Source organism: Bufo bufo, chromosome 2 (assembly GCF_905171765.1).
Source record: "Bufo bufo chromosome 2, aBufBuf1.1, whole genome shotgun sequence".
Taxonomy (NCBI): Eukaryota; Metazoa; Chordata; class Amphibia; order Anura; family Bufonidae; genus Bufo; species Bufo bufo.
In genome coordinates, this window is record NC_053390.1 from 454,480,438 (window position 1) to 454,505,828 (window position 25,391).

Genomic DNA, 25,391 nt, shown 5'->3' on the forward strand with positions numbered 1-25,391 from the left:
TTAACTCATGGATAGATAATTTGGCAGAGTGGACAGAGGCAATGGAAGCGGTAGACCCCTTTCCCTGGGAAGAAGTCAATAGCATATATCACATGGACATGGTCAAGGGTCTATGCTTAGGCGACACTGCCGCCTGACTGTATTTTGAACCTGACCCTTCATGAGATATCGATTATATGCAGAAAGGAGATAGAAAACACATGATAGAGGTATTTAAAGAAAAGTCTTCACTCCCAGTAGCCGTAGCATGTAAGCAAAAACCCTCAGAAAGCGTTATTGATTTCTGGAGATTTGTGAATTGCTGGAAATTGGAGGCAGGGCTACTGGTTCTCCAGAATGACAGTCTAATTATTTCCACATTTATTAACAATCTGATAGACTAATGCTTACCATAAAAAAGAACGTCTCCACGTGGACTTCAGACAGCATCAGTTAATGGATAAGAATTGTATGTATCTGGTTCTAGTGTGAGCTTTAGAAATCCACTTCCCCCGCCTTCACACAAACACATTCCTGAGATAGGGGAAGCGGCCAGGAGATCATGCAGAGTAAGTAATGTGTAATATATTATACAAGATGAAGAATTGTTCGGTCATTTTCCTGCCCAAGCAGTGTAATGTGGGAATCCAGCTTTTAACAAAATGACTTTGATTATAACATGTATATTGTCTTCTTATAAGAGTTGATTAATCACAGAGGGAAAACCAGAAGAGATTGGAAAATGCAGCAACAAACTGTGTGTGGTGTGGCTATCTGTTTCCAGGAAAGCTGTGTTTGTCTGTGCTGCAAGTTTCGGGATGAAACAATGTGGGTTGGAAGACATGAATGATTCAGTGGAATGTGAATGGGTGTGGCTTTGAGTTGTAATTGAGGCGAATATGTGTGAAGACTGATTATGAGCTGTTTTAAGTACATGAAAATGTATGTGAATGTGTATGGAATACGGTATTTTGTTTTTATATAATATGCGCATTGAGAATTTTATTTTTATTTATTTTTTGGAAGTTTTTGGTTTTTATTGGTGCCAACAGCATTGATCAAGCTGTACATTTCTTATTTTTTTTATTTTTATTGAAGTCAATGAAAAGTTTTTATGAGCCCTTTGTGTGTTCATGTCTGTATTGTCAGATCTGTTTGTTTCAATGTTTTCAGTTATGCGTTACATGTTAAGTGTTGTGCTTAACATCAGAGCTCTGTTCTTTTGGACAGCTAGGATACTAATGACAGACAAAAAGGAGGACCACAGCGTCCGACTAAAAGGGGTGGACTTAGATGACTAAGAGTGGGAGGAAGGAGGTGTGAGCCTTCTATGTGAATTAAAGGGTTTTGACAAAACCTTTTAAAACTGACTCACTACCACTCGAGACCATGGACAGGGAATACGTCACAGATCATGTATTCAGCATTATACCAGATTGCCCAGTCAGCCTGTTAGGGAGAGATTTGTTCATTAAGCTTGACTTGCAGGTATCAGCAAAGAATCAGGACATAAGAGTACACTCAGATCTCATTCCAGTCTCTACACCAGTGCCACTGATTCTTGCAAACATACAGGACCACCCAGAGCTTAATAACATTAACCCTGCATTATGGTCTTCAAATGAATATGACACAGGATTCATAGATTTGCACACATTACAAAGCTACTGTGAAACCAGGTGTCATCTCAGTGTTCCAGAAACAATACCCGCTGTTAAAAGAGAAACTTGATGGACTTAGACCAATGATAGAAGAATTCCTACAAAAGGGAATCCTGGAAGAGGTGATTTCACCCTACAGCACGCCCGTGAATCCAGTGACAAAGGCAGATGGTGCTGCCCGCTTTGTACAGGATTTAAGGGCCATCAACAACATCATTGTGCCTATAGCCCCTGTTGTACCTGATGTCACTCAATTATTATCTGCCATTCCAGCAGACGCTGTTTGGTTCAGTGTGATAGATCTGAAAAATGAATTCTTTTCTATCCCAGTTGATAAGATAACCAGACTACTTTTTGCTTTTTCCTTTGACGGACGCCAACTGACCTGGTGCAGACCCCAGGGATATGCTGATTCACCTGTAGTGTACAGCATAGTCCTCCAAGCAATGTTAGAATCATGGTACACCCCCCAAGGTTCTGTGCTGCTGCAATATGTCGATGATTTGTTACTGTGTAGCATGTCAGCGGAGGCCAGCATTCAGGATGGTTTATCACTGTTATAATGATTGTCAGGATGTGGTCACAAAGTGACACTTAAGAAAATGCAATGGTGTAAAATGCAGGTTGAAAACTTGGGCTTTGTCCTCACAAAAGGTGAACAGAGAATCGGCGCAGAAAGAGTCCAGTCTATTGCGGGTTTGGTCGCCCCGCACACCAAGAAAGAAATGTTATCTTTCCTTGGTATGATAAATTACTGTAGACAATGGATTCCTGATTGCTCCCACTATTGACAATGTTTTGAGGCAAGCCACTCTGGAAGAAAATCCAGATTTGATTAAATGGTCTTCTGAAATGTACAATGCATTTGATTATCTGAAATGTTTACTCATGTCGAGTCCAGGGCTGGGCCTCCCTGACTATAATATGCCCTTCCACATGTTTGCACGCCAAAATTGTAAAACCATGGCGGGTGTACTGACACAAGAAAACGGAGGCAAGTTGCGTCCTTGTGTATTTTTCTCAAAGGTAATGCCCACCTCTGTTCAAGGGATGCCGGCATGTCTGTGTTCTCTTGCAGCCTGTGCTATGATGGTAGAGTTGGCAACTCCTTTCACAATGTGACATTACACCATTTTGCACACCACTCATGATGTTGTAGGCCTACTCAAGGGCATCCACACTCAACACAGCAGGCAGCTGAGCTCATTGCACTCACTAGAGCATGTATTCTACATACTGATAGACCTGTCACCATTTATACTGAGAGTAGGTACACACATGGGGTAGTGTGGGACCATGGTATGATCTGGCAGAGGAGAGGATTCACGGCAGCTGATGGTTGGGATCATGTCTCACAGGGCAATGCGCTGGCAGATAAGGTAAAATGCAACCTCACAGGTTTGTGTAACCATTGGGAGATGCCATGTTTGGCACCTCCAACCCCTGAGATGTTGCAAATACTTACTGATCTTCAGTGCTATGCCACTGAACAGGAACAGCAAGACTGGTGTTATCCAGTATTGCAAGAAAAATCCTAAAACAGGATTAGAATTAGTCTGCAAAGAGGGGAAGTTATGCATTCCCCCAATACAGTGCTTCCATCTTAATAGCACATTTCCACGGAGTAGGACATAACAGCATTGAAATCCTTATGGGTAGGCCTTTCCAACTCCTTGGACAAGTCACCCCCTAGTGGTACAGGAGCAAGTCACCCCCTAGTGGTACAGGAAGGCGACATAGACCAGATTAGGGAAGACTATGTCACCAAATTGATACAGGTACTTAACAAAACTGAGGACAAAGTTGCTTGTAAGTCTCCCTCTTTTCCACAGGAACCCACCCACCCATACAGGGTGGGGGATGAGATGGTGGTCGAAACACTGAAGAAAGGAAGAGCTCAAGGTGATTTTGTATATGGCCCACCTACTACCGTCGTTGCAGTAACCAGAACAGCTGTGCTGACTGAACAATCTCCAATTTGGATCCACGCCACTCGAGTGAAGCTTGTGAGAGAAAGAGAGGAGGCAGGAACGGAGGCAGACAGCCTTGGCCTTGAAGAAGGACAGGAGGTACTAACGGAGGCAGACAGCCTTGACCTCGAAGAAGATACAGAAGGGGTACTAACGGAGGCAGACGGCCTTGACCCCCAACGAGATGACGCAGTCGGGAAAATCCTCGAGATGGCTGAAATGTAGTGCCTTGATAATTGCAGTCCCCACCCCAGTAGATGTATGGACGGGGCTCCTACGTTCCCAATCAAATGACACAGATTTGCAGGATCATGATGTTAAATATGGATATGTAAATCCTTATCATGCTTGTTATAACTGTCCTACATATGAGACTCTGCAAAGTAATATGATAGAAATCCAGAAAGTTGTAAAAAGATAGTATCAGAAAAAAAAAAAATTGCATATATATATATATATATATATATATATATATATATATATATGCAATGTAATATTACAAAAACAGTACCATCCCTAGACAAACATGTACCTCTACCAGCAGGATGGGTATTGGCCTGTGGAAATACTAGTCACACATATATACCGGCCAATATTACAGAGGGACCCTGTATAATAGCTAGGTTGACATTAGCAATGATACCACTATTCCCAGCAATGCAGACACGACACACGAGAGACACTTCCCTACAGTTACCAGAAAATTGTGATTATAATGTGAATCTCCTCTCTAGATCAGAATATATGAGTTTAGGGATATCTTTGATAGGAGTACCAGGTTTGGCCATATATAACCACAGGACAATATCAAAACTTGCCTGTTATATGTAAAACAGATAAATGTCACTGGTGCAGTTCTACAAGATATGCTGCTGGATATACAATCGTATGAAAAGGCTATCTTGCAGAATAGGGCAACTATTGACTATTTATTGCTCCAACATGGTGTAGGATGCTCAGCGTTCCAGGGATGTGTTGTTTCAATTTATCAGATCACTCCCATGGAATAAAAGATAAAATAGGCCAACTAGAAGAGATGATAAAACATATAAAACAAGATGTTGACCAAGGTTGGTGGGACTGGCTTTTTAGCTGGATACCTGACTTTGGTCAAATAAGGTATGTTTTAGGAATGGCACTCGCCGTGGTCGCTGCAATAGTGTGTCTCTGCTGTTGTCCACGGTGTGTGCCCTCCCTTCTTACCATATGTAAAAATGTGGCCGAAAGAGGGGTACACTCAACATTCCTCTATACACCGGTAGAGGTAGAAGAGGCAAACACAACCTCAACAAAGCCTCAGTATTATACTCCTGAAGAGTATATGAAATACCTAAAGGCTTACAAGCAAACTAAGGAAAAAACTAGAAAGGAACAAAATGAAAAACCCACATTATATAGATATATGTAAATGGGTTTTAAAGAGGATTGAAGGGTTCTATTTCAGTCCAAATCATATATTTTTTATATAAGCTTATATTACATCATGTTCCATACATTAATATATTACGCGAGCATGGACACGTAGCAGGTTAAAGTCCATATGATAGCTATTACTAAGAGGTTTTTCTCGTATGTATGAATAGCCTTGGACTCTGGTAGAAGATAAGATAATTAGCTGGCTAAAAACATGTGTTACTGTTTAACTTAAACATCACGTCATTGAGTACTATATATATGTCTAAAAGGGTAATAAAATTCAGAGTCATTTTGAAATTGCACAGCACTGTGTCTTGCTTCATTATCACTCTCTCTGACGTCAGAAAGAATCAAATCAAGCTGAATACCGAAGTCTTGTACCTCAGGTACAAAATAAGGGAGAGATAAGAATATTTCCTTACAGTAGGAGTTTTGTGTCCCTTTTTCCTCCTCTAAAACAAAGTTACGTCTTTAAAGCGAAAAAAAGGTAATTTCCTTCCCAAAGGTTGTATACAGTGGCGGAAATAATTATTTGACCCCTCACTGATTTTGTAAGTTTGTCCAATGACAAAGAAATGAAAAGTCTCAGAACAGTATCATTTCAATGGTAGGTTTATTGTAACAGTGGCAGATAGCACATCAAAAGGAAAATCGAAAAAATAACTTTAAATAAAAGATAGCAACTGATTTGCATTTCATTGAGTGAAATAAGTATTTGAACCCTCTAACAAAAAAAGACTTAATACTTGGTGGAAAAACCCTTGTTTGCAAGCACAGAGGTCAAACGTTTCTTGTAATTGATGACCAAGTTTGCGCACATTTTAGGAGGAATGTTGGTCCACTCCTCTTTGCAGATCATCTCTAAATCCCTAAGGTTTCGAGGCTGTCTCTGTGCAACTCTGAGCTTAAGCTCCCTCCATAGGTTTTCGATTGGATTAAGGTCCGGAGACTGACTAGGCCACTCCATGACCTTAATGTGCTTCTTCTTGAGCCACTCCTTTGTTGCCTTTGCTGTATGTTTTGGGTCATTGTCGTGCTGGAACACCCATCCACGACCCATTTTCAGTTTCCTGGCAGAGGGAAGGAGGTTGTCGCTCAGGATTTCACGATACATGGCTCCGTCCATTTTCCCGTTTATGCGAATAAGTTGTCCTGTGCCCTTAGCAGAAAAACACCCCCAAAGCAAAATGTTTCCACCCCCATGCTTGACGGTGGGGACGGTGTTTTGGGGGTCATAGGCAGCATTTTTCTTCCTCCAAACACAGCGAGTTGAGTTAATGCCAAAGAGCTCTATTTTGGTCTCATCAGACCACAGCACCTTCTCCCAGTCACTCTCTGAATCATTCAGGTGTTCATTGGCAAACTTCAGACGGGCCTGCACATGTGCCTTCCTGAGCAGGGGGACCTTGCGAGCCCTGCAGGATTTTAATCCATTGCGGTGTAATGTGTTTCCAATGGTTTTCTTGGTGACTGTGGTCCCTGCTAATTTGAGGTCATTAACTAACTCCTCCCGTGTAGTTCTAGGATGCTTTTTCACCTTTCTCAGAACCATTGACACCCCACGAGGTGAGATCTTGCGTGGAGCCCCAGAGCGAGGTCGATTGATGGTCATTTTGTGCTCCTTCCATTTTCGAACAATCGCACCAACAGTTGTCACCTTCTCTCCCAGCTTCTTGCTAATGGTTTTGTAGCCCATTCCAGCCTTGTGCAGGTCTACAATTTTGTCTCTGACATCCTTGGACAGCTCTTTGGTCTTTCCCATGTTGGAGAGTTTGGAGTCTGCTTGATTGATTGATTCTGTGGACAGGTGTCTTTTATACAGGTGACTAGTTAAGACAGGTGTCCTTAATGAGGGTGACTAATTGAGTAGAAGTGTCTAACCACTCTGTGGGAGCCAGAACTCTTAATGGTTGGTAGGGGTTCAAATACTTATTTCACTCAATGAAATGCAAATCAGTTGCTATCTTTTATTTAAAGTTATTTTTTCGATTTTCCTTTTGATGTGCTATCTGCCACTGTTACAATAAACCTACCATTGAAATGATACTGTTCTGAGACTTTTCATTTCTTTGTCATTGGACAAACTTACAAAATCAGTGAGGGGTCAAATAATTATTTCCGCCACTGTATATAGGGAAAAGGGGTTAACTACTTATCCCTAGTGATAGTTGCCAGGTGTGGGCTGGTCCCACCCTCTCTGTAGTTGAAAGCTGCTCAGTGGAGTGGTATGTGAGAGCAGAGAGTTGCATAGTCTCAAGCTCTGTGAGGCTAGAGCAGTCAGCAAAGTGCCAGCTCTGAGAAAATAAAGCGCTGGATATAACAGGAGGTTTAGCAGCCATTTAAGGAAGGGTGCTGAGTATCTGTCAGAGAAGGTAATGCACATAGTATAAACCTCTGGCCATCTGTTTGAAGAACTAAACCCCACACAGTATATTGTGGAAATACAGATATAGGAAGAGTGAGAGAGAAAGATTACACCCCTTGGACAAATTGGGAAGATTGTGCAGGTTATCTGGAGAGGAACTCCGAGGGGACTTTTATACTGTCTTCAGCCTTTTTAAAGCGGTCTATGCAAACTTGTGTGAAAAGAACTGAACCTTCCTCTGCCAGCATGTGTATTTATGAGCTGCTGAAGTTGCTAGTAAAGTGGTTCATCTGTTACCTTCCCAAATCGGCATTGCATGCAACAACCCCTGCATTGGCAGGGCATTATACTTTGCCACCTTCACGGGATCCCTGCCTTGCGCCCAAAATCTGCCAACATCATGGGCAGACTGACCCACCATGCAACGCAGGATGTGACCCTTTCTTCACTACATGGCTCAGTGAGCGCCAGAGTGAGCACCTCCACCATACTATCGCCCCCACCGTTACACCACTTCTCTCGTCCTCTCCCAGGTTTGCTGCACCTGTGGACCGAGAAAGACAAACTATAGACAGGGTGTACTATAGGGGTACTAACGTAGCACTCTAACAAGGTAGAGCCTGGTACCTGGGGGAGGGAGTCACAAAAGTACATCTGTCCCATAAGAACATATCTTTTTGTCAGATATGTGTTTTATAACACAGAATGTTCCCTGCACAACTGGTTAATTATTAGGGCAAGTCACACATAGCAGATTTTCTGCAGTGGATTTTTTTTGTGTTTCCACAGCAGAATCTCCGCTGCTATGTTGCGGATTCTGGTACATTGAAAAGGGTGAAATCTGTGATGGATATCTGCAGTGTAAATTGATATATTACAGATTTAAAATCCACACAGCAGATGCTCATTTTAGACTACTTTCGATGAATACAACAGCTGCATCCGTTCAGAACGGATCCATAAACTTACATGGGTTTTGGTGCCGGATCTGGCATGTTCAGTTTCCCATGCCACGCGCAGAAACGCTGCTTGCAGTCTGGCATGGGAACGCAACAAACCGGAACAGAATGCATTCTGGTGCACTCCGTTCCAGTTTGTTCAGTTTTGTCCCATTGACAATGAATGGAGACAAAACTGAAGTTTTTTATTCCGGTTTTGAGATCCTCTGCTGGATCTCAAAACCGGAAAGGAAGACACAGATGTGAAAGTAGCCTTACACTGTGCGGATGAGGTTTACTAAAATGGCATCCATTTGCTGTACTGTACAAAGCTGCATATTTTCCAACACACAAATCCATAGCACATCTACTGAAAGTAAAAAAAACAAACACTGAGTTAACTAAGGAACTACAGTATGTTGTGATGCATGCAGGCCAATACCAGAACCATGAAATACACTGTAAAATAGACCTGTCTTACCAAGTCCAACACCAGTGTACTCTCAGGAGTACGGCGAGTTTTAAATGGGATATCATTCTTCCGCTGCCGCAGGTAACCTGATGCTGCTTGTGCACTGCATATAAACTTGTATCTGGAAAAAAAAGAATCTAGTGACCCTTCCTACAATACCAACCAAGTACCAGCATGGAAATACATAACACTTACGGATTGAAATTCTCTCCAGCCTCTTCTTCTGGGATTTGGCTAAAATACTGAGAGTCTGGAGTACTGCCTTGGTGTATTTCTGTATGGTTTGGTGGACTACCGCCATCTAAAAGATTCCGGAGAAAGGATGATCATTAGAGATATAATGTATTTCCAAACTACAGATATTGTTGACCTACTCTCAGGATAGGTCATCAATATTAGACTGGTGGGAGTCCGACCAGTTTTGGGCTGGCACCAGAGACTGTACAGAGTATGGAGCTAGAGGCAGGCAGCTTTATAAACTGCGTAGTGGTTATGCCGAGGTATCTCTCATTAAAGTATGCCAGGGCTAGAAACTGTACAGCGTACGCAGTCATCTGCTTTCACTTTCTACACTTCCCTGTGTATTTTTTCGGACCTATCAGGAGAATGATGGAGCTGTCATTCTGTTATCCTAATTCTACTAATCTACTATTATACTAGCAAATAACATCTTCCCCTCACAGCAGCAGTAAACTAAAAATAGATTAGAAGTTGTATCCCTCTGTACTAGGTGCTTCTCTGCTTAGGGAGTAATTAATGAAGATTCCTACCGAATGAAAGAGGAGAAAATCATGGGGAATTGAAACAAAGTGCATCTGAAAATTGTAGACTCTTCATTATACAAAAAGTAACCTTTATTTCCTAAAACAGAAACATAAGGTTTTAGGAGCAACTGCTGCTTTATCTCATGGGTTAAAGGCCAGATAATGCCAACTTTAAAAATAAATTTAGCTTAAATACAATGTAAAATGTATAACTGGCTGTCCAGCTTTTCAATATATAAATCATGGAAAATACTGTATCATGGTTTATGTACTGTTTTTTTAAATCTACGATGGTATCCAGGAATGTATAGATACTCTATAACAGGTGTCTTGATATCGGCAAATACTTACTGTATGTGGAAGCAATCCATACTTACCAGATTTGCTGATACAGGGCGAGTAGAGGCAAACAACGGGGCTGGAAAGATCAGTCTTCTCTGGGAAAGATTCATCTAGCTGGAAATGAACTCGAACTGAACGATGTCTATGTGGAGTGTGAAGGTCTGGGTAAACAAGTTTGAAATATATCAGTTATTTGCAACTCCAGTGGCATCTGATCTACTGTATATAAACCTTTTAAGGCTGCAGCCTAGCTTGGTACTTAAAGGGGTCATCCAAGATAAAAATGTCAGACAACCCCTACAACATCTTTACCGTAATTAAAAACCATGATATACTCACCCCTTCCTCCAGCGCCATTCTCTGTGGCGCTCCTCAGGTAGTACAGCAGTAGTGGCGTGCCTGGATAAAGCATGTGACCACTGCAACCAATCACTGTCCTCAACAGTCTAAGGGTCTAATCACATCTCGTTTTTGCTGTATGTCAAGCGGATACATTTAAACATATAGTACAAAAATGTATACAAACATGTGCAAATTTGTGGTTATCTAAATTTTTTGGAACGTATACGTTTGACGGATGTGCATATGTTTCAATACGTTTGTGTCCTTTTTTTGCTTTTCTTTAAACATATATATTTTTGTTAAACCTTTTTTATATATATATATAAAGATTTGAAGTGTATCAAAGGAAGTATCTGGAGAAAAAAAGATATATGTTTTATGGATGGAAACATTGTCTTACATTTCCATTCGACTCCCATTTCAATAAAATTTTAAAAAAGTATGCTTTTCAATGTGTTTTTATTGCTGGATAGAAAAGCATAGTATGTGATGTTATTTTATCCTGAAAACAACAACAACAACGACAACATACTGAAACTTAAAACAGTGACAGTCACAAGTATGCAGTTTTGAACTATGTTTGCACAGTTATAGTCCAAGCCATTCGTTTCTATACATATTTTTTTCAGTTTACAAACAGTACCTTTTGATAATTTTTATTTTTTATGGTGTTAACTAGTGTTGATCGAGCACCAAAGAGCTCTGGTGCCCGAGTAGAACACTTTGGGATGCTCGGGTGCTCTACAGAGCACCAGAGCACAATGGAAGTCAATGGGAGAACCAAAGCATTAAACCAGGCACCCCCTGCTTTGAAGGGTGGATTGTGTCTGGTTCACAGGAAAAGGTCAGAAATTGATGGAAACAGTGTTGCCCTGCCTTTGTTGGAACTGCCGTCTGTTCCCCTCGTCTCCTCTCCTTGGTCGCCCAAGAAACTACGTACTCTGCCTCCAGCGTTGTCAGCTAGAAATTTTTGGAGCAATTTTTCCACAAGGACCTTCTGGTATTGCACCATTTTGCTAGTCCTCCACCACAGGAATGAGAGATGAGAAGTTCTCTTTGTAGCGGGAGGGGGGGGGGGGGGGGGGTCGAGAAGTGTGAACAACCAGTAATCGGTGTTGGCCAAAATGCATATAACGCGAGGGTCACGGGAAAGGCAGCATAACATAAAGTCAGCCATGTGTGCCAGAGTCCCAACAGACAAGACTTCGCTGTCCTCATCAGGAGGATGACTCTCAATCTCCTCATCCTCTTCCTCCTCTTCTACCCATCCACTCTGAACAGATGAAATAAACCTGCTATGGGTACTACCCTCTGTAGTGGAGGCAACCGTCTCCTGATCCTCCTCCTCATCATCCAATTCGCGCTGAGAAGACAAACTGAGTGTGGTCTGGCTATCACCCTGTGTACTGTCTTCCCCCATTTCCACCTCTTCCACATGCAAAGAATCCACCTTCATTGTGAGCAGCGAGCATTTCAGTAGACACAGAAGTGGGATGGTTATGCTGATAATAGCGGCATCGCCGCTCACTATCTTTGTTGATTCCTCAAAGTTTCTTAAAACCTCACAGAGGTCAGACATCCATGCCCACTCGTCGCTTGTGAAGAGCGGAAGCTGACTGGAAAGGCGACGACCATGTTGCAGCTGGTATTCCACTACTGCCCTCTGCTACTCACAAAGCCTGGCCAACATGTGGAACGTGGAGTTCCAGTGCATGCTCACGTCGCACAACAGTCGGTGAGCTGGCAATTGCAAGTGCTGCTGCAGCATTTCCAGACCGGCGGCAGCTGTAGATGACTTTCAGAAATGGGCACACATGAGGCGCACCTTCACCAGTGGCTCAGGCAATTTGGGGTAGGTTTTGAGAAACCGCTGAACCACTAAGTTGAACATGTGGGCTAGGCATGGTATGTGTGTGAGCTTGCCGAGCTCCAAAGCCGCCACCAAGTTACTGCCATTATCAGACACAACTATGCCTGGTTGTAGGTTGAGTGGCGAGAGGCACAGCTCAGTCTAGTCCCTTATACCCTGCCAAAGCTCTGCGGCGGTGTGCTGTTTGTCACCTAAGCAAATTAGTTTCAGCACGGCCTGTTTCCGCTTCCCCACTGCAGTGCTACACTGCTTCCAGCTACTGACTGATCGCTGACTGGTGCTGCAAGATGAGAATTCAGAGGTGGAAGTGGAGGAGAAGAAAGGGGGTTGAAGCCACTAATGTAGGTGGTGGCGGAAATCCTGTAGGAAGTAGGGCCCGCAATCCTTGGTGTCGGTAGCACCTTTGCCATCCCAGTGTATGACTCTCTCCCGGCCTCACCAACGTTCACCCAGTGTGCCGTCAGGGAAATGTAGCATCCCTGGCCAAAAGCACTTGTCCATGTGTCAGTCGTTAAGTGGACCTTCCCAATAACTGCGTTGGTCAGGGCACGGGTGATGTTACGGGACACATGCTATTGTAAGGCGGGGACGGCACACCGATCGTGGACCCAGGAGTTCGGCCCACCTATTAGGGTGCTTTTATGCCATGTGGCGGATCATGCTGGTGGTTGTGAGGTTGCTAGTGTTTACGCCCCTGCTCATTTTGGTATGGCGCAGGTTGAAAATGACAATTCTTTTATCGTCTGCACTTTCCTCAAAAAAGCGCCAGACTGCGGAACACCTACCCCTTGGCAAGGGAGATCGCCGCAAGGGGGTGCTCCGGGGAACAGTTGCGGGTCTGTTTGGTGTGGCCTGCCTTCTCCTTTTGCCACCCCACTGCCTCTTCCAGCCTGTTGCGGTGCTGCTGATCCCTCCTCCTCTGTACTGCTGTCCTCGCTTGGCTTGCCACCTTCCCAGGTTGGGTCAGTGATTTCATCGTCCACCACCTCCTCTTCCACTTCCTTACTCTGAACATCCTCCTGAATTGTTGACCTAACAAGAACCTCACTTATTAGCAACTGTGTCTCATCATCATCATCCACCTCGTGAAACACTAATTGCCGTTCCCCACAGTCATCTTCTTCTGACTGTGGATACTCAAGAGTTTTGGAATCAGTGCACAAGATCTCCTCATGTCCCTCTTCAAGCGGGCTTGGCGAGAGGCCCAAATCAAGGAATGGTGATGAAAAAAGCTCCTCTGAAGATCCGAGTGTGGGATTGTGGCAGGCGCAGCATTATGAAGTGCCTTTTGTGCTGTGGCATTAGAAGAATTTTGATATCTCTGACTTTTAGTCTAATCAGACTGTCTATTACTCTGCAATTCCACTAGCGCCGTTCTATGGAAGCAGTAGGTTTAAAGAGCACACCAAATGCTTGAAATAACTACTTTATTAACTTCAACTTTTCTTCATATATAACACTGCCACCTACGCAGCAGATAGTCCATGTACAAAACACATGTTGAATAAAGTATCATAAAATGGCGGTATGCATAAGATGGTGGTTCAACTGGTTCTCTTGAGTATCTGTACTCTTACTTTAAGTTATTTAAGCACTTTATGATCTCTCTGAGAGGTATATCTGAGGTTAACCAATAGTTCACTTGCTCTACTTGGTTTGCAGTTTGCTCTATACAATTACTTATGATCTGGTATGAGCAGTTCACATTTGAATACAATTCATTTGGATTGTATGGCTCAGTAGTTCGTTTGTATGTGAACTTTATAGTTCGCAATTGTGGAACTGTAAGTAAACATATATAACTGGTTCAGTATACAGTTCTAATCACTATATTAACAGTAGGAACATTATATAACTGTTTTAAATACTTATTTTGGCCTCTCTGCTTCCATAAAACACAGCTCTTAGTGGAGTGTGTGTCTGTTCAGCTTCTCTGGTGTAATGATTCTAGCAGCTCCTGCTAGGGGGATTTCCCACACAGGCTGTGTGTGAGGCTGGCTGTGATTGTTCTAGACTCCTGCCCAGCAACAACAGTTTAACTATATGCTTTCTGTCGTTTCTGCTGTCATTGAGCTTACCTCAAAGGCATACTATCTTTTCTGCTTCTGTGAACACAAAATATAACGGTTACATGACATCCAAAACATGAAGTCACAGTAAATAACTCTGCTTTTGTCATAAAACACACAAACATAGGAACTGTATTAAGGTTATTGGCAGATCTAGCTGTATAAAACACGCAAGCTATATTAGCAACCTAGAACAGGTCATAGCTGGCCATCTACAGGGATCACTTGTTTGCCAAGACTCTCCATGGTGGGAGGAAAGAGGATCAGGGTGAGGATTCTGTTGACCAGACTTTTGGCTACTGAGACTGGACTTTGTGGAAGACAGGGTGGTTCTTAACCGACTGGAAGCATTTTCTGCTGCAATCCAACTGACCACCTAGTCGCACTGGTGTGACTTCGAGAGTGGTGTCCTGCGCCGCCCTGCAAACTGGGACATGAAGCTAGGTATCGTGGATGAGTGTGTTTCTTGGCTCTGGCAGCAGGCACAGTTTCACCGCACCCAGGGACACGGCCTCAACGTGCACCATCAGCAGCACGGCCACCTTGAGAATATTAAATGGAATATATGCTTGCAAGTATGACACACGTACAGTAGCGCAGGTTTTCTAAGTGTATGCGCAAATAAATTACACTGAATGTCACAGATATTTAGGATGCGCAAATGTTATACAGGAGATGTAGCGCAGGTAATGTCGCTGTCACCAGCGGCCAAAAAATTGCGCTGAATGTCACAGATATTTAGGGTGCGCAAATTTAACACAACAGATGTAGCAGAGGTTGTGTAACTGTCAGAAGCGGCCAAACAATTGCACGCAATTTAGTGCAGGTTGCGCTAATAATATTTATTGCAGACAGATAAAACAATAGTCCTTAAAAGGACTTTTGGGTCTCTAACACCTTTCAACACTAAACCCTGCCAAAAAAAACTAAAAAAAAAGAATAATATTCCTGTCCCTACACTATCCGTCCCTTCTGCTGCAGCTCGCCCTGACTAAGACTGAGCTGAACCATGTGTCACGCGTTCCGGCCAGCCAATCACTGTAATGCCAGTAACCAACATGGCTAAGGCATTACAGTGAGTGCTAGTACTGACTCGAGCATCGCGCTCTAGCACACGTGGTGTGCTAGAGTCAAAATGGTGTTCGGCCGAGCATGCTCGCCCAACATTAGTGTTAACATGATATTCTAATATTTCAGATAATTTTGGATGTCAGATATCAGTTGTGTTCTATATGACACAAAAAAAAAAAAAAAAAAGAGTCAAAAAAGCACTTTTCCCATTTATTTTTAAAAATATTAAACTTTTTTTTTTTTTTTTTAAGTCCACTTAGGTGACCTGAACCTTGTACTATAAACTGTAGTGACTCAGCATTACAGCATGTAGGAATTTTTACAAGGATTCTATAGGTGCATCTCATATTAGGCTACTTTCACACTCGCGTTTGATATGGATCCGTCATGGATCTGCACAGACGGATCCGTTCAGATAATACAAACGTCTGCATGCGTTCAGAACGGATCCGCTTGTATTATCTTTAACATAGCCAAGACGGATCAGTCTTGAACACCATTGAAAGTCAATGGAGGACAGATCCGTTTTCTATTGTGTCAGAATGGATCCGTTTGGCTCAGTTTCGTCAGACGGCAGCGTTTTGGTGTCCGCCTCTAAAGCAGAATGGGGACGGAATGGAGGCAAACTGATGCATTCTGAGTGGATCCTTTTCCATTCAGAATGCATAAGGGCAAAACTGATCAGTTTTGGACTGCTTGTGAGAGCCCTGAACTGATCTCACAAACGAAAAGCCAAAACGCCAGTGTGAAAGTAGCCTTAGAATATAAAAAAGTTAATTTATTTCAATAATTTAATTCAAAAAGTGACACTCATATTATATAGATTTATTTCAAGTGTGGATTTCTTTTAATGGCGATTATGGCTTACAGCTAATAAAAATGCAAAAGTCGGTATATCTCAGAAAATTTGAATATTGTGAAAAAGTTCAATATTGTAGACTCATGGTGTCACGCTGTAATCAGCTAATAAACACAAAATACTTGCAAAAGGTTTCCTAAGGCTTTAAATAGACCCTCAGTCTGGTTCAGTAGTTTACACAATCATGGGGAAGACTGCTGACTTGACAGTTGTCCAGAAGACAGTCATTGACACTCTCCACGAGGAGGGTAAGCCACAAAAAGTAATTGCTAAAGAAGCTGGCTGTTCACAGAGTGCTGTATCCAAGCATACAGATGTAGCAGGGTTAGCATTCCAGCTCTTAAAGGGAGTCTGTCACCACTATATGACCATATACAGCACTTACATGGTGCTGTAGCACACCTATACATGATTCTAATGGTACCTTTGTAATTTTCTTTAGACATCCAGAAGCAGGAAAAACAACGTTTATTTAAGATGCAAATGAGCACTCGCAAGTGCCCAGGGGCGGCATTCAGTGTGTAGGTGCCCAGGCTGCTCTGCCTTTTTAACCGTTACTCCTCCCCCAGCCTATTCCTTTGCCCGCCCTCCTATTCCCTTGTATCATCCCTAGGTCAGGCCGAGATCCCGCGCCTGCGCACTGCTTCGCCGGGCCGGGGCATGCACACTGCAAAGCCCATTTTGGGTACGGCATCAATTCAACTAGTGCGCATGCGCCAGCCGGCGAAGCAGTGCACAGTCGCGGGATCTCGGCCGGACCTAGGGATGATACAAGGGAATAGGAGGGCGGGCAAAGGAAGAGGTTGGGGGAGGAGTAACGGTTAAAAAGGCAGAGCAGCCTGGGCACCTACACACTGAACGCCGCCCCTGGGCACTTGCGAGTGCTCATTTGCATATGAAATAAACTTCGTTTTTCCTGCTTCTGGATGTCTAAAGAAAATAACAAAAAGGTACCATTAGAATCATGTATAGGTGTGCTACAGCGCCATGTAAGTGCTGTATATGGTCATATAGTGGTGACAGACTCCCTTTAACTCAAATTTCTTAACTTATCACGTTATCTTGAGACAAAAGGCATTGAAAAGCAATTTAAGGTGTTTGCTTAGATTAGAGATAACACAACTCAGAAATCTCAGAAAACAGGAGTGTTAACTCTACTCCATCCGTATTAATGCAAAGTTGAATGGAAGGAAAAAGTGTGGTAGAAAAAGGTGCACAAGCAACAAGGATAACTGCAGCCTTGAAAGGATTGTCAAGAAAAGTCCATTCAAGAATTTGAGGGAGATTCACAGAAGTGGACTGCGGCTGGAGCCATCACACACAGACATCTCCAAGACATGGGCTACAACTGTTGCATTCCTTGTGTCAAGCAACTCATGAGCCAGAGACAACCTCAGAAGCATTTTACCTGTGGAGAGGCACACAATCCAAGTTGCTTGAGGTCCAGTTTGAAGATTTTACAGTCAGTAATGGTTTAGAGAGTAATATAATCTGCTGTTGTTAGTCCACTGTGTCATAGCAAGTCCAAAGTCAGCGCAGCCGTCTACCAGGAAATTTTAGAGCACTTCATGCTTTCCTCTGCTGACAAGTTTTATGGAAAGGCTTTATGGAAGCAGTCCCTATGGAGAGCCTGATACATCACCGGATCTCCAAAACAAAATGCAAAGCCTTTGCCCTGCGTGATTCAGCGAAGGGCAAAGGAGAGCATGCTCCGATGCTCATATTAGGAGGGCTGTCTGGATAAAAACAGGGTATGTCCGGGTCCAGCTCTGAACCCAGACAACACCTTTAGTTAGAGACAACTGGAGGAGGAGGAGGAGGAGGAGGACAGAACATGGCAGCTATTGATGGCCACCACAGAGGGACAGATTCTGGGGACTTATTTTGTGCTGCTGGGATTGTATTTTGTGCTTCTATCTTACATAGTATGGTATTGCTGACCCTACCTACTTGTGTTGGCCCTGTCTACATGTGTTACTCTGCCTTCAGCCAGTGTGGACCTGCCTGCAACATGGGGGCCATGTAGATTTTTTGACCAGGGTCACTAAGTTCCCAGTCCACCCATGGCTGGGTGTAATAGGTGCTCTTAAAATAGCAGGCCTGTGGACGTTCAGAAAGCCCCCGGATGCCATTACAATAGTGTTGATCGAGCATCAAAGTGCTCGTGCCAAACACATCGGTATGCTCGTGTGCTCTACCGAGCACCCGAGCACAATGGAAGTCAATGGGAGAACCCCTTGAAGAGGGTGTCTGGTTCACAAAAAAAGGTTACAAATTAATGGAAACCCCATCAAAATGGTTTAGAAACAGCATTAAGAGGATAGCTGGATGCGTCTTGGACTCCTATTATCTACGACATACAATAAACAACCACACAAAGGCTATATGCCAAAAGCCAGGTTATGACCAGACTATGAATCCAATAGATGGCGCTGTTCATGAGTAGTGTAGATCGCGAATATTCAAATTGCAAATTTTTATCGCAAATTTTCCATGCGAAAGGCTACACTTTTTTACACTTCTGCTCATTTGCATGTCTTTCCCATATGCCCATGTTTCTGCAAATGAGTTTTTACATGACAAAACTGTATAGAAAGGTTATTGAATATTATGTTAGGACAATAAGATTTTTTTTGGTCACCCTAATGATATTGATCTAGGTGCGCAGGTCCACCCAAGCCATTCAAGAGATCTGAAGTAATTTTGAGGCTTACTGGCTCCCAGTCAGATGAGAGCTGGTTTGGAACGTCTCATAGTGCACAAGGCTGCCATTGTAAGGTATGCTGACTCAGTCTGTTATCTGTCTCATGGATAGATTGATGGTTTGCATCTTTTGGCATATAGCCTTTGTGTGGTTTCTGATGTATGTCGTAGATAATAGGAGTCCAAGACGCATCCAGCCATCCTCTTAATGCTGGTTCCAAACTATTTTGATGGTGTTTCCATCAATTTCTACAATTACATTGGACCCACTCGCACGTGTTGAGACTCAAATCTATATTTTTCAATTGGTCAGAGACCACTAATTGTCTCTAGATTGACACGTGCTCTGGGTTGAACAGTATTAAAATTTAACATTTATTATGTACCCATAAAATAATTAGAACTCACACTTTAAAATTATCAGTGGTGCCTGTCTTATTGCACTCATCTGTAGTATAATTATACTGATAGGCCGCTAGGGGGCACTATAGCTCTTTTCTCCGGTGATATCTGTGATCTGATTTTTCAGGTAGCCACAGTTATTTGTATTGTGCACTGTTAGTTCCACAGTGCACTCCTTTAACTAAGAGCGTCCTCCCTGGGCACTAGGTACTAGCATCTGATTTTTCAGGTAGCCACAGTTATTTGTATTGTGCACTGTTAGTTCCACAGTGCACTCCTTTAACTAAGAGCGTCCTCCCTGGGCACTAGGTACTAGCATCCATATCATACACATTGGCTCGACATGGCACTTCACTGGCTAAAATCACATGTACAACACTCTGCCCCCCGACATGTTTCGCCAAGCTCCCTTGGCGTCTTCAGGGGAATGGGCAGTGCCCATTCCCCTGAAGACGCCAAGGGAGCTTGGCGAAACATGTCGGGGGGCAGAGTGTTGTACATGTGATTTTAGCCAGTGAAGTGCCATGTCGAGCCAATGTGTATGATATGGATGCTAGTACCTAGTGCCCAGGGAGGACGCTCTTAGTTAAAGGAGTGCACTGTGGAACTAACAGTGCACAATACAAATAACTGTGGCTACCTGAAAAATCAGATCACAGATATCACCGGAGAAAAGAGCTATAGTGCCCCCTAGCGGCCTATCAGTATAATTATACTACAGATGAGTGCAATAAGACAGGCACCACTGATAATTTTAAAGTGTGAGTTCTAATTATTTTATGGGTACATAATAAATGTTAAATTTTAATACTGTTCAACCCAGAGCACGTGTCAATCTAGAGACAATTAGTGGTCTCTGACCAATTGAAAAATATCCATCAATTTCTAACATTTTTTTGTGAACCAGACACCCTCTCTTCTTCAGAGCAGGGGGTGCCTGGTTTGATGCTCGGGTCTCCTATGGACTTTCATTGTATTAAATTGTAATCGAGCACCCGCAGTATTCGGCCGAGCACTCCGATGTGCCGAGCATAGCGATGCTCGATCTGAACAGCAGTTCGGCCGAGCATGCTCGCTCAACACTACATTACAACTGCTCGGAAGTCTTCAATTGCATTTGCAGAGTGCAGTTTGGAGGACAAAGGGAGCTAGCCTAACATTTGAGGTGTTAAACTGCCTTGATTGGAGTTCTCTCTGAGTAGGGAACCAGTTGTATAAAATAGTTGGCATGCACAAGTGATTGTGCAGCCTCAGCTCCTTAACCCATGCTATCACAGTGCCGTACTATCGCAGCACTGAGCAAAAACCTGCTACTTACAGTGATATAATGGCAGGGAAGGGGTTGATTAAGTTACCATGGGTCAATTCTTAGTGGATGTCTCAGTCTTTTTTTCCCTCTCTCACCAGCTTGGCATTTTGCTACAGCGGCTGTATGGTTTTCAACTGCACCCTACTGCCCTTTAGTAAACTCAACCTAAAACATTATAAACTAGGAGTAGCTTACAACCAAGTCCATATCTTACTGCAAATATCTTAAAAAACAAATGTAAATGTTTGCCCATGGTTCATAAGTTATAACCAATTTCTAAGACTGCAATCATATTACAGCTCCATGTGAGAGAAATATATTTGGATTAGGAATATCTGGATTACTGTATTTTTTGCCCTATAAGATGCTAGATTTTAGGGGGTGAAAATAGGGGGAAAAAAATATTTTGAACAAAAAGGTGTGTTATAGGAGTGAGGTCACTTTATTAGGAGTGGGGTCATTAGGGGTACTTTAGGGATGTCTTTCTGGCTGTGCACAGCTCTTAGGGCACAGCTCTGCACGTAGCCAGGAGCATGTAGTCAGGAGCAGGCAGTGTGACGACAGAGGCGTGTGTGACAGGGAAGTCTGCTCCGCCCCTCATCTGCCTGCTCCTGCGCTCCTATCAACTTTCCTCCTCCTCCCTCCTCCATAACAGCGCTTCGGGCCAGCCGGTCCCTACCATCCAGCACTTGGTGGGGCCAGGTGGTCCCTACCACAGACAGTCCGCAGAGGCGACCAGCCCCTGCATCACCATCTGCCGCGATGCCCGGTCCCTGCCTCCGAACACCTGCAGCGTGTCCGGCTCCTTCCGCCAAGCACCAGCAGTGCAGCCGGCCCTTTGATCGCATCGCAGCACAGCAGCGTGGCAGGTAACAAGTAATTTCAGAGGCCACAAGCGCCAGACATGTTTTTTTCCCTATATTCACCCCATAAGACGCACTAACTCCCACCCCCCCCCCCCCATTTTTTTTGGGGGGGGGGTCTTATAGGGCAAAATATACGGTAGATCCTGTTTTGGGCTATATAATATATATATATATATATATATATTTATATATTATCTCTGTGTAACGGCACAGTACTATGTATGGGTCCTGAAAGGGAACCTGTCACATTGTACATGTGGTTCTATCATGTTATAAAGGAGGAGGAACTGAGCAGACTGAGATATACTTTTGTAGATTCAGTGTAACCTGTTATTTACAGGGGATTTGGAGCTTGGATCTCTATAACATCATATAAAATAAATTGCACAAAATGTTGATTCATCTTTAAAGGGGATGTCTGGAAATTAAAAGGGAATGTGTGACCTACATATATATTTTTTTTCTGATAGTCAAAAACATACAGTGATGCACATCCTTTTCTTTTCTCATCCATTTTCATTTTGTTTTTATTTTATTTTCTGATTGTAGATTTTTTAAATTCTATTTTCTGAACATGTTTATGGGGGAAGCCATCTTGCCTGAGTTGTTGTTAACGGATATGTTTTTCGGCAGACCACACAAAATAAAGTGGACAAGACTCATGGATTTCTATTGGAGAGTTTTCTAGGCATGCTCCGTGACCTGTGCAGAGGTCATTGTACAAGAAAGAGATAGATACAGTGCCTTGCAAAAGTATTCAACCCCTTGACTTTGTTTGTATTTTAGTGCCTCACAACCTGGAATTAACATGGATTGTTTGAGGTTTTGCATCATTTAATTTACAGAACATTCCCACAACTTTGAAGTTTTTTTTTTTAGTTTTTTTTTATTGTGAAGCGATCAACAAATAGGACAAAATAAAGGAAAAAGTCAATGTGCATAACTATTCACCCCCCCCCCCCCCCCCTAAAGTCAATACTTTGTAGAGCCACCTTTTGCGGTAATCACAGCTCCAAGTCACTTTGGATAAGTCTCTATGAGCTTGTCACATTTTACCACTGGGCTTTTTGCCCATTACTCCTTGCAAAACAGCTCCAGCTCCTTCAAGTTGGATGGTTTGCGCTTGTGAACAGCAATCTTTAAGTCTGACCACAGGTTTTCTATTGGATTGAGATCTGGGCTTTGACTAGGCCAGTCCAACACAATTAAATGTTTCCCCTTAAACCATAAAGTGTTGCTTTAGCAGTGTGTTTGGGGGCATTGTCCTGCTGGAAGGTGAACCTCCATCCTAGCCTCAAAATCACGCACAGAGTTGTACAGGTTTTGCTCAAGAATATCCCTGTATTTAGCACCATCCATCTTTCCCTCAACTCTGACCAGTTTCCCAGTCCCGGCTGCTGAAAAACATCCCCAGAGCATGATGTTGCCTCCACCATGTTTCACTGTGGGGATGGTGTTCTTTGCGTGATGTGATGTGTTTGGGTTTGTGCCAGACATAGCATTGTCTTCGACAGCCGAAATGTTTAATTTTAGTCTCATCAGACCAGAGCACCTTCCTCCATACATTTTGGGAGTCTCCCACATGCATTTTCACAAACTCACAACGTGCCTTTTTGTTTTTAGCTGAAAGTAATGTCTTTCTTCTGGCCACTCTGCCATAAAGCCCAACTCTATGGCGTGTACGGCTTAGGCTGGGTTCACACTTGAGCGTTTTACAGCGCGTTCAAACGCGCTGTAAAACGCTCAACACATGAAAACCAATGCTTCCCTATGGCCCTGGTTCTCATTTGAGCGTTTTACAGCGCGTTTGAACGCGCTGAAAAACGCCCTACGCTCAAACAAGTTCTTGAGCTTCTTTGCGTTTGCAGCCATAGGACACTGCAGTCAATCACACAAATGCGCGTAATACGTACGTTCACCATGGACAAAAACGCGCACAAAAACGCTCGACTTAAACGCGCATATCAAATTCGCTCAAGTGTGAACCCAGCCTTAGTGTCTTCCTATGTACAGATACTCCAGTCTCTGCTGTGGAACTCTGCAGCTCCTCCAGGGTTACCTTAGGTCTCTGTACTGCCTCTCTGATTAATGCTCTCCTTGTCCAGTCTGAGTTTTGGTGGGCGGCCATCTTTTGGCAGGTTTTCTGTTGTGCCATGTGCTTTCCATTTGGTTATGATAGATTTGATGGTGCTCATGGGGATCATCAAAGATTTGGATATTTTTTTATAACCTAACCCTGACTTGTACTTCTCAACAACATTGTCCCTTACTTGTTTGGAGAGTTCCTTGGTCTTCATGGCAGTGTTTGGTTAGTGATGCCTCTTGCTTAGGATTTGCAGCCTCTGGAGCCTTTCAAAAAAGGTGTGTATATGTAATGACAAATCATGTGACACTTAGATTGCACACAGGTGGACATCATTTCACTAATTATGTGACTTCTGAAAGTAATTGGTTGCATCAGAGCTTTTTATGGGCTTCCTAACAAAGGGGGTGAATACATACACACATGCCAATTTTCTGTTTTCTATTTCTAAACAATAGTTTTATTTATATATTTTTCTAATTTCACTTCACCAACTTAGACTATTGTGTTCTGATCCATCACATAAAATTCAGATTAACAAAACACTGAACTTAAGGCTGTAATGTAACAAAATACGAAAAAAGTCAAGGGGGTGAATACTTTTACAAGGCACTGTAAGTGTTGAAAATAACCTACTGTGACTGGTGGATCCTGTGTTTATCTATATATAGGTGATAGCTGTCATTGTAATCCTTCCTGTGATGATAATGATGTGACTGAGGAAAAGTGATCAGCACAGACCAGGAAGCAATGCCTGTTAATGGCCAGTGTGAAAACTGCAAGATGTAGGGCTCTTTTAGACAAGAGAGTCCATAGTGGGAATCACGCTCTGTGTGTGAGTGTGATCCACTGTTCTGGACTTGCAGGAGCATACAGCATTAAATCAAGATTGATAATGCCGTGTGCCTCTGCCTGACCTTATTGTTCCAGAATCTTAGTGACAGCTTTATGTCAGTATGATCCTGTAATAATAAAGTCATGCAGAGCCACACAGCAATATCAATCATAATAATGCTGTGCACTCCTGCAAGACAAGCAGGGTCCAGGACGGAGGATCACACTGACACACAGAGCGCAATTCCCGCAATTGACTTGCTCGTCTGAAAGAGCCCTTAGTTGTTTTTTTTTATATATAGATAGTGACATGGAAAATTAAAAATGACCAACATTTCTCTGCCCCGGGCCAGTTTTCACCTTAAGGACCGAACCATTTTTTGCAAATCTGACATGTGTCACTTTATGTGGTAATAACTTTGGAGCGCTTTTTCTTATCCAAGCCATTCTGAGATTGTTTTCTCGTGACACATTGTACTTCATGACACTGGTAAATTTGAGTCGATATATCCGCCGATCAACTTGTGTAGGGTCTCGTTTTATTGTGGAAAGAGTTGATGTTTTTATTGGTACCATTTTTTGGGTACATAAGATTTTTTGATCGTTAAATATTACACCTTTTTGGCACAGTATTTACTTTATTTTTTACAGCATTCACCAGAGGGGTAGGTCATGTGATATTTTTATAGAGCTGCTCGTTATGGATGTGATAGAGAAGTGAATATCATTCAGTTTCCCTTACTCAGTTTCTGCTCAAGAAGAACAGATAAAATGGCTTCCACAGACAAAATGGCTCCCATGTCCAGCTACAGCTTCTGTTCATCTCAAGCAAGCAGCTTTAAGCAAACAAAGACTAACGGCTTCACCCATCTGGAAAGGAGGGGGGGGGGGGGACTTCCTCTTGCACACAGGTGTAACAGAAAATAGATATATGTATCTATGCAGTGTTTTTGGCCAATAGCAAAGATATATGCCACACTACATCCCCCGCTTCTTCCTATTCTATATTTGCTGCCCTATATAATGTCAGCTGTTCCGCAATAAAGTTGAGAAGTTACTTTGACCATACCTGAGTC

The 25,391-nt window shown here is 42.9% G+C and overlaps 1 protein-coding gene across 1 annotated transcript in view; it reads right to left on the reverse strand.

The window, feature by feature from the left end:
- LOC120990918 (CTD small phosphatase-like protein 2) overlaps positions 1-10,264 on the reverse strand; it is a 48,935-nt gene extending 38,671 nt beyond the window's left edge. The window contains exons 1-4 of the mRNA XM_040419808.1: positions 10,247-10,264; positions 9,943-10,021; positions 8,997-9,102; positions 8,811-8,922 (exon numbers count right to left, since the gene is read on the reverse strand). Coding sequence (XP_040275742.1) covers positions 8,811-8,922; positions 8,997-9,102; positions 9,943-10,021; positions 10,247-10,264 — 315 coding nt within the window. The remainder of the gene's footprint in view (positions 1-8,810; positions 8,923-8,996; positions 9,103-9,942; positions 10,022-10,246) is intronic.
- Between the last annotated feature and the right edge of the window lie 15,127 nt (positions 10,265-25,391).